Below are 10,019 nucleotides of genomic sequence, written 5' to 3'. Positions count from 1 at the left end.
ACTTTAGTATTTATAAGCTAGAATATTAGTATAGTCATCCACAAAATATATATCAGACCTATTTTCAACAAGTAAAAATGTATGCATGTATTATATATTTTCTTTTGAAACCAGTTTTTAGAAACTAATGTGGTATTTGTCTGTGTGTTGTCATCTGAACTAAGCCAACAGTAGTGCATGCCTATCACCTATCTAAATTTACTCTCCAAGTTACAGCTCTCCAAGAATGGAAGTTTAGGGGGATCAATCTGAAAGCTAAAATTAGCCCCCCCTGATGACCAAGCTATTCTGTGTTCCTAAGGTATTTCAGTCAGTGAAACACTTTGCTTCAGGGTGTTTGTTACTACCGTAACAGAAAAAGAAACTTTAGTTCTTAGTTTTTAATCAAACTAGTTGCCAAAGCCATGGATGATGGATAGGATATCGTCATCAACAACATCATCAGAGTTTCTTTTGTTAAGTCATCGGTAATGGTGGCAGCTAATTTTCAACACGGTAAGCTGTTTGTATATATATATGTATTAAGGCACCAGCATGAGCCTTCTCTTTTGTAAGGATATGTTGTCTTGAATACTCCCACGCTTGTGGCACTGCACAATTCTGTTGATCTGTGGTATAGTTAAATTGCTTATTATTCAAAATGTACAATAAAATATGTAGTTAGACATCTTGTTTGGTAGTTTATTATATCACAGGATTTAGGTATTCTATCATATGATATTCATGTATTTTTGTAATTTAATAAAAAATAATTATTTTAATTATTCATGTTTTATTAGTACAATGTTTATGTTTAATTATTGCAGCTCATGTTTATTTTTTTCTCCCATATTTTCAGGCATTGTCTTAAAGAATGGAGCCACTGGTGTGAATAATGGTACTTGTGACAACAGTAAACATGAGTTTAGTAGACATTTCCAAGATTTTTTCCATGCTTCAGCCCAGGGAAGAGGAGGACAATGGTGAAAGACAAGAACTCAACCAGGCGGTGTCTAACGATGATGACAAACTCCTCACTGAGCTTCTCTCCCAGGAAAGATACAGGACGTTCATCAACAGCAGGAGTGGTTGGGGTATTCCTGGCACCCCACTCCGCATGGCGGCATCTCGAGGTCACCTGAGGTGTATAGAGGTCCTGTTGGCTCACGGTGCTGAGGTGGACAGCTTGGACGTCAAGGCCCAGACTCCTCTCTTCACTGCTGTCAGCGGAAAGCATCTGGACTGTGTCCAGGCCCTTCTGAAGGCTGGGGCTAACCCTAATGGCAGCTTGTACAACAACTGCTCCCCAGTGCTGACTGCAGCCAGAGAAGGAGATGTGGACATTTTGAGGGAACTTGTGCAGTATGGTGCTGAGGTTAATGTTAGATCAAAAGTTCCTGAGTGGGCCTCAAACGCAGCATCCTGTGGTGGCCCACTTTACCTTTCTGCAGTTTATGGACATCTGGACTGTTTTAAATTGCTTCTGCTACATGGTGCAGATCCGAACTATAATTGTACTGAGGAAAAGCTGCTTGCTAGAATCAAACAGCCCAAGACAGTGCTGGAGATGTGCCTCAGATATGGCTGTGGAGTTGAGTATATCCAACTCTTGATAGACTTTGGAGCAAATGTTTACCTGCCAAATCTCATTATAGAAAAAACAACAAAGCAAAATGAAGCGATAGTGCTATTACTAAAAGAAAGAGGTGAGCATATTTTCTCTTCTTTTAATGAATGTTAGTATGTTAATATGAAGCCATACTAATAAAACCATTAATACAATAGTATATAACTAATTAAATATTAATATTAAATTTATTAACACAAATTCCACAGCCTTTTGCTGCTAGGAAATGGAACTCATGATCCATTTTCCTCAGTAATAGAACAGATTTAATTGATAACAACATGCTCAGTAAAAATAATATTATTTTACACTTCTACATTTGAATAGAAACTCTTTGTCAATAGTAGAGCATTTTGCTCTAATATTGCAGATGCCCTCAAAAAATACAATGGAACACATAGTACCAGTCACTAATATTAATATATGAATCAGACTACATTAATGTTAGTTTAATCTGAATATGCTGAAATTACGAATATTTATATTTTAACTTACTTGCTTTCATGCTATAATATAGGCGTAGTTAACGGTTCTCTGTTGTTTTACAGTTTGCCCCAAAACTCTGATGTCTCAGTCAAGACTAGCAATTCGAAGCTACCTCTTTAAAGTCAACAGAATGCATTCCATGTACTGCCTGGACATTCCACCACTCCTGAGGAACTATTTGAAACATGGGACCTAACTACAGCTGAAACTCAGCAATAGTTAATTGCTGCGCCATGGATACACTAGTTCAAAGCCACATGTAATACAGTACGTGTGTTAAGAAAACTCTTCTTCCCTGAAATACTGTTCTGAAATAATTTCAATTCAAATCATTTCAATTGTGATGCAATTGTTTAAACAGTGAGCTCAATCCATCCAATTTCTTTATCCAATTCAGAACCAAGGCAGATCCAGGTTTTATGCCAGCAAGCAACGGACACACACAGACATGTATACACTCAGACCAAGGCTAATTTTCCCAGAAGCTCATTAACCTAACAGTATGTCTTTGGACTGTGGGAGGAAACCACAGCACTCATAGGAAATCCACTCAAACACAGGGAGAAAATACAACATCTATGCAGACAGCAGCCCAGGTCCAGAATTGAAGCCTGTGCCCTAGCACTGCAATGCAGTAATGCTAACCACTGCACCATCAAGAGTGAACTTTTGCTTGTTTATTGTCACTTAGACATAAGATAGACAATTGTGGTTAAAACGGGAATATACTGTGTGTCCATATGGATTCAAAACGATTTTTAAAGATTTTCACAGTCATCCAAGGTGTCTTTTAATAGTATGGTACTGATTTTTAATTCTAACTACAGTCAGGAGATGGAGCTTTAAAATAACTAGAAATATGAAAATACCACACACAAAAACAGAGCTTAACATTGTTCTCCAGTCTGTATGTTCTTTAATGATATGTTAGACAGAGAATTAATTCAATACATAGAATATCAAATTGTATTCAAATTGAGATCATATCTGTCCTAAATGTTTACCAGCTCTATGTATTTTCTTAAACTGCCTTGACATTCTCTATTCATTCATCCAAAATAATTTCTGTTCAAGATTGAACACATAGATTGATTTAACTCTTTTTAATAGATGCAATTTCGCTAAAGCAAAAGACTTTATCTTCATATAATTTTAGTTTAGTTTAGACAGGAGAGTTGAATATACAGGACAATCAGTTTATTGTCTGTTAACACTTCTGAGACCTGTTAAATATTTTGGTTACCTAGGAGTGGTGACATTTTATAAGTTGTGTGAATTAATTTTGAATGAAATTCATTGTAATGGCGAAATCGCTACGTTATTGTAATATAAATGCCTTACTTATTTAGTTACTAGTTAAAGTAAGTTGTTGCCAGTATTTTTATTTTATCTGAAAACATTTTGGTCCAAATATAGTTGGTTTGCTCTAGTATCATAGTTAAGATTAAATTTCATTTTTGAAACCCGCATTGTCTTCGTGCCCACATTATTCAATTCACCGGCAGAGGGAAATGTTTGTTGTGTCTTATTAAGCCATTACTATTCGTCTCTTTTTTTTTAAGTATTCACGTTTAAAGTTACGATCTGCAAAATAAATACTTTCTGCATCTGATGAACATTGTTGTTTTTATTAACATGACCGGGTTATTACTTTACTCAAATCAGCAGTAGAAGAAAATATAGTTTTTTCCATTTTCTTGTTTTTACTAGGAAAAGTTTTTTAAACTTTTAAGCTTCCCATGTGATACTCTGGTTCCTTCCATAAAAACAGTTCTAATGGTATTCATTTTGTTTGGTATTTAGCCATCTATGTAATATTGAGCTTGTAAAATGAAGAAATTTTAAAAATCACATTTTACAAAGAGAAGTGAGAAATCGGATTCTTAGAGTGTTAACCTATGTTGCACTGACGTTAAATATTTGAAAAAGTTATAGGCTATTTAAACCTGCTAAAAATTATGCGACACTTTTCTTTTCTGTAAAGTATGGAATCAAAAGGAACTGCAAGTTGGTGCATTGCCGAACGTTCTCCTATTGGCCAAGACTGTATGTGCTTATTGGGTTGTTGTAGTGTCAATAATGATTCGTATAACGCTAGTAGCGAATCAAATGTCAACTAAAGCAGGGGAAAAGCCAGAGTGAACGGAAGGAAAACCGGATGTGGTTGTTGTATAGTTGTTATTTATTTTGGTCTATTAGCTAGCATCACGCTACTGTATTAACTATTTAGTAGAATTATCTCGTCATATTAAGAAATAAGACGAGTGATGTCGATTATTTTATCCCCTAGCACACTATTGTGCTGATAAAAACGTAGTCAAATTTTTTGTTTTTATTGTATGTTGTGACAACTGTTGTCCTGTTGTTTACATCAAGGGCTTCGACTCTTTTTGACCGTGACCGTTGACGCATTCGATGTATGCTTTGACTTGATGGAAATATAATAAATGACAACAATCAGAGAGGTAAATTCTCTTATGTACTTTCGTCTTCTTTTAATGTTACGTTGATGCATTGTTTTCTCCGTTGATAATGTTGCAAATCTCACTTCTGGATATCTGGTTACTACGGCTTTATGCAGATGTGTTTGTGAAAACATCTTTATTTATCCCTTAGAGATGACCCTCGTTAGTTTTGAAGATCTTATTAAGGAGCTTTCGTTTATCTTATCTCCTGCTATTTTGTTATTATTGGTTGTAGTGTTGAGTTAGAATTAGTTTGTGTGGTGAACATAATGAGAACATATGTCCATATTTGCGAGAGTTATGCTCTCCTTGTCATAATCATCTCATCCCCTCAACCTCCATCCCCACACTAAAATGCTTCTAATAAACATCTGCATTAAGCTGTGCCAGTTGAGACTATAATTTAAGAATACACTCTGGACAATGCCTACCTCTAGCTCTGTTTTCCCAAGCTCCTTTTGCTGCTTCATCCCAAAGAAGAGCTCGAAGACAACGGTGAAAGAAGTGAGCTCCACCAGGCGGTGTCTAACAATGACTACAAACTCCTCGCTCAGCTTCTCTCCCAGGAAAGATACAGGAAGTTCATCAACAGCAGGAATGGTTGGGGTATTCCTGGCACCCCACTCCGCATGGCGGCATCTCGAGGTCACCTGAGGTGCTTAGAGGTCCTGTTGGCTCACGGTGCTGAGGTGGACAGCTTGGATGTCAAGGCCCAGACTCCTCTCTTCACTGCTGTCAGTGGCAAGCATCTGGACTGTGTCCAGGCCCTTCTGAAGGCTGGGGCTAACCCTAATGGCAGCTTGTACAACAACTGTTTTCCAGTGCTGACTGCAGCCAGAGATGGAGATGTGGAAATCTTGAGGGAACTTGTGCATTATGGTGCTGAGGTCAATGCAAAATCTAAATTTCTGTTCTGGGCTCCAGACAGTGCTGTTTCCAGTGGCCCTCTCTATATTTCTGCAATTTATGGCCACCTGGAGTGTTTCAGAATTCTTCTCCTTTATGGTGCAGATCCAAATTACAACTGCGTTGATGAAAAGCTGTTCAAAAGGATCAGACAGCCCAAGACAGTGCTGGAGCTGTGCCTTAGACGTGGATGTAGGGTTGAGTTCGTCCAAATGTTGATAGATTTTGGGGCAAATGTTTACCTTCCCACACTCATTATAGAAAAATCTACAAAGCAAAATGAAGCTGTGGAATTATTGCTGTATGAAAGAGGTGAGAATAAACTATTATAATCATAACTGTTATTGCATATTGCTTGCACACAGGAGTATACAGGATGCCTGTTAGGTTTGATTTAAGTCACTTGATATCTTTAAAAAGGTTTGCAAAAGGGATTATAAACCCCAAAATAGGGTTATGGTAAGAAACTCACTTTTTCTGTAAGCAACTCATTCTTTCTGATAATATACCTTAGAATTATTCTAAATTCTGAACAGTTCTCCTATAGACACATACTACGATGAAATTATATTATGTTTAATATACATACATACATACAGAATTGCAAATAAATGGAAATTAAATTAGCTAACTTCATCTAATATAGTAAACAAGTTACTTGATTTGTGTTTTGTAACTATTTTCAATAATGCCATTTGTACCATCCTTAGAATGTTCAGTTTCCAGTGTTTGAATTTAATTACTAATTGTATTTAAAATGTTGAATAATTTTTATTTACAACTTAATTTGACCCACAAAATCAGATTTTTAAAAAAGATTTGTTAAAATCACAGACACTGATTTGTACTGGATGAGTTAGATTATAATGAATACTCCCAACTCATATGTATTTGAGTTTAATATCACTGTTAATCATATTAGTTTATCTTTCAATGTAGTTAAAATTTCACATTCTCTCTTGACGCTGCCAAAAAAGTTTCTCATAGAAAATTGTATGCGTTTAACTTTGCAGGTGACAGTATTTGTTTTTTTTCTTAGGTTGTCCAAGAACTCTTATGTCTCAATGCAGGCTTGCTATCCGAAGGCATCTGAAAATTATCAACAGAACACATTGTATGGATCACCTAGACATACCACCAAGCCTGAAGAAGTACTTGAAGTATGGGATCTGAATGAGACATCCAGCTCTGTAACTTTATTGATGTACTTTAGGCAGCGGTGCCTTTTAAATACGAACAGTGCCATGTTATTCATGTGTAACCACGGCATAAAAATGAGTTGGATTTATTTTTTTTGCAGGAGGAAAATACTTTACTTTTAAAATAGCTCTCCCTAGGAATAACAACACCCAAGAACTAGGTGTAATAAAAATGTTTATTGGGTGTTTTGTTACAGTAGTTTAGCTTAACCTCCTGGTCATAGGAAGAGGAGGCTGGGACCCTCAAGCAGAGTGAGGAGTGTCCAGGGGCCAGCTGCAGAGGTGGAGATGGGGTGGAGGGTTACAAAATGCATATCTGAGGGAGAGAAGAGGGTTATGCATAGTATTTATGTTTAGGTTAGGAAATGACATCAGGATTGATTTCTAATCACTGACAGCTGGGGCAGATTGAATTGGCTGTTGTCAATTTCGTTATAAATTCCATTCGATTAATTTGACTATCTTTTAGTCCTGAAGTGTTTTGTGCTTTACAGCATCAAGCAAAAATGTTCATCCAATTCTAATTAGCTAAGGAAGGATCTTTTAAGCTTTCTTTCATAGGAATTTTTGTACTATTTATATAAATTGTATTGTGTACTGTGTAGTGAAAACAAAGAATGTGGTAAAATGTCATACTTTTAAATATTGTCATTAATTTTTATCTGAGACTTTTCTTAAATGTTTTTTTACCTTTCTAGAAATAATAAGTAATTGCTTATTAAAGTAGAATATCTTGTAAATGTTTCCTTGTAAATGATTAATTGCAAGCAATGTCCCTTTGTTTCTTCTTTGTAAGAGTGTCTGCGACATCACAATTAAAGCTTAGTTCTGCAGCATTTCACATTAATTTGTCAAAATTGATTGAATTTTCTCCTGTTCATTGTGGTTGCAAACACAATTCATTCTTAATCTACAGCTCTGCTTTTTGAAGGATTTGAATGAATTAAACTACGAAGTAATTTTTCTGCTTTGCAAAGGAAATCACACAATTTTATTAGTAGCCACTAGGTGTCCTACTAGGAAAAGTTTTTTTTTTACCTACTAGGAAAAGTGGTCTTGAGGAACTTAAACAAGACCAAGATTGTGCTATGTAAAGACACACAATGGTAATTTTGAGTGGGCAGGACATAATGTTAATATACATTATTAGTCTTTTATTTTTCATAACATGATGTCTAAAATATTTAGGTATGACTTCCGTGTATCTTCTCTGTGGAATTTAAAATGAACCAGTTATACAATTGCGCAACAAGATTTTCAGTAGATTATTTCTTTATCAGCAAACTGGGTGGTCATCCTGTTGCATCTATTATGGAAAAAAAAGAATTAAAAAACATGTAATTAATGTTGTATTACTTGTATTACAGCACCCTGTATGTTGATTTCGATTGGTACGTACATTACTGATACTATTTAGATTATTATAGCTTAAAACTTTAAAATGTGGAGATTCACAAAAAGAAAATTATGGTATGGATACAGTAGGTATTTATTTGCAATTGATTCTATAAAGAAGGTTGGTTTTCTTAATGTGTTAGGTCAGAATCACCATGGAAGTCATGCAGCAGAAAAAAACATCACCTGTCATTAGCACGGCAGATGGTAGTATAAACTATTTTGGTTTTTTTTCAATACAACACCAGACTATGTGCAGGGTCTGTTGAAAAAGAAGGCTTCAACTTTCTTGGCCACTGGAAACCCTCTTATAGTAATTTTGAATTTGCAGAACTTCAGAAACATTGGAAGTATAGCTGAATGTGGGATCATCCAAATAAAATACGTTTGGAAGAAACACAGAGAGCAGAACCACATGGAAAAAAAATACAAGCAATAGAGATACTGTACTTGCAGCAAATTATGATGTAAACATAATCACAGCAATATGGTTAACAAAGAGAGAGTAATGATAGCAACATCAATGGATACATAAAATTAGAGAGGAAAGATGGAGGTGTTCAAAAAGAACAGCCAGGCAGAGGAACTTAAACCCTACAAATCATGGGTCTCAGAATCTATATTGGTCAAACTTAAAGCATTCTTATAATGTAATATAAATTGAGATATTATGATTTAAAGCAGGAGAAAGTAGCTATTGTGGGAGATTTTAACTACTCTGATGGATCAGGGAACACCAACAGATAAGTGAGCTGTATTACAAGGCCATTATTACTTATTATTTTGTGATCGTAACCAAACCTGCAGCTGAATGGTGGTTCAGCTGCAGAATTTGCTCCAAAATTTTTAGGAAGAGTTTAGAGGAAGTGTAGGTACAATTATTGCTGCGTCAATTTTTTTCCCACTGTATTTGTGCAAAGACATCGCTGTCAAACTGCAGTACATATGTGATCTCAAACAGGGGCAATGTGATTGGAAAGAAGTATTGATATAGTTGAATCACCAAAGAAAGACTGCTTTGTGTATCGAACATGCAGGCTTAAACAAGGTGCAAGTTAAATCACAGCTGAGCCTCTGACCACAACTTGTCACTTGTTCTGAACATGTGAGATTTGTAGGTTAGACCTGGCCTACCCCTATATTTTACCATATGGGGAAGCAAACAAAATGGTTGGGTATGTAGTTTAAAAACATACAATTTAAATCATGAGATGTCATGCCAAAATTATACAAATGAGACATCATTTAGTGTATTGTGTACAGTTTGTGCCACAACAATACAAGGAATATTGTGTTTTCTCTCTTCTCTTTTCAGCATGGAATAAACCTATTACTTGTTCTGTAATATATATATATACTGCTGTTCTGCAATTAGTCCACAGAAGAGCAACAAGGTACATTCATGAAGTCAAATGAAAATAATATTCTGACAGGCTAAAATAGCTAAATGACTCTAATCTCAAATACAGAAGAATATGAAGGGAGTTGTTTCAAGTATTCAAATATTCAAAGACATTGACAAGGTCAACCCAATGAACTCTGTATCAACAGTGAGACACACCAACCAGAGAAGACATAACTGGAAACTACAGGGAGGTGTATTTAAAACCGAGAACAGGAGGCACTTCTTTACACCAAAGGGTGTGGGTGTATGGAACAAGTTAGCCAGCCATTTTGTTGAAGCCGATAGTCTGGCTTCTTTCAAGAAATGGCTAGATGAGATCCTATAAAACAAACTTTATGCTAAAAAATTATATGTACTGTTTAACTGTTAACATTATGACACAAGAGCATTCACTAGGATGAATGTGCTTTGTGCATAAACCTAGTGAATAAAAAACAAACATGCTAGATGAGCCATACTGTCTTCCTCTAGTTTGCAAACTCTTGTGTTTACTTAATTTCTGTTTTAAATTTTATTGATTTTAATTGACCACTGTAAGTTTCTAATCTCTGTACACT

At 35.6% G+C, this 10,019-nt stretch overlaps 2 protein-coding genes across 2 annotated transcripts; both read left to right on the top strand.

The window, feature by feature from the left end:
- Window positions 1–308: 308 nt before the first annotated feature.
- On the top strand, window positions 309–3,704 carry LOC148828625 (ankyrin repeat and SOCS box protein 12-like). Its single transcript, XM_088924844.1, has 3 exons — window positions 309–495; window positions 839–1,685; window positions 2,155–3,704. The coding sequence occupies exons 2-3, from the start codon at window positions 875–877 to the stop codon at window positions 2,286–2,288; spliced, it is 945 nt and encodes a 314-aa protein (XP_088780970.1). The 5' UTR covers window positions 309–495; window positions 839–874; the 3' UTR covers window positions 2,289–3,704.
- A 507-nt stretch (window positions 3,705–4,211) lies between these two features.
- On the top strand, window positions 4,212–7,503 carry asb12a (ankyrin repeat and SOCS box containing 12a). The gene is made up of 3 exons (XM_088924845.1): window positions 4,212–4,557; window positions 5,010–5,775; window positions 6,503–7,503. The coding sequence occupies exons 1-3, from the start codon at window positions 4,540–4,542 to the stop codon at window positions 6,634–6,636; spliced, it is 918 nt and encodes a 305-aa protein (XP_088780971.1). The 5' UTR covers window positions 4,212–4,539; the 3' UTR covers window positions 6,637–7,503.
- Window positions 7,504–10,019: the final 2,516 nt, after the last annotated feature.

The sequence above is a fragment of the Atractosteus spatula genome, chromosome 9, assembly GCF_055471065.1.
Source record: "Atractosteus spatula isolate fAtrSpa1 chromosome 9, fAtrSpa1.hap1, whole genome shotgun sequence".
Taxonomy (NCBI): domain Eukaryota; kingdom Metazoa; phylum Chordata; class Actinopteri; order Semionotiformes; family Lepisosteidae; genus Atractosteus; species Atractosteus spatula.
Note: the sequence above shows the minus strand (reverse complement) of the source record. Positions and strands in the feature narration are given on the sequence as shown.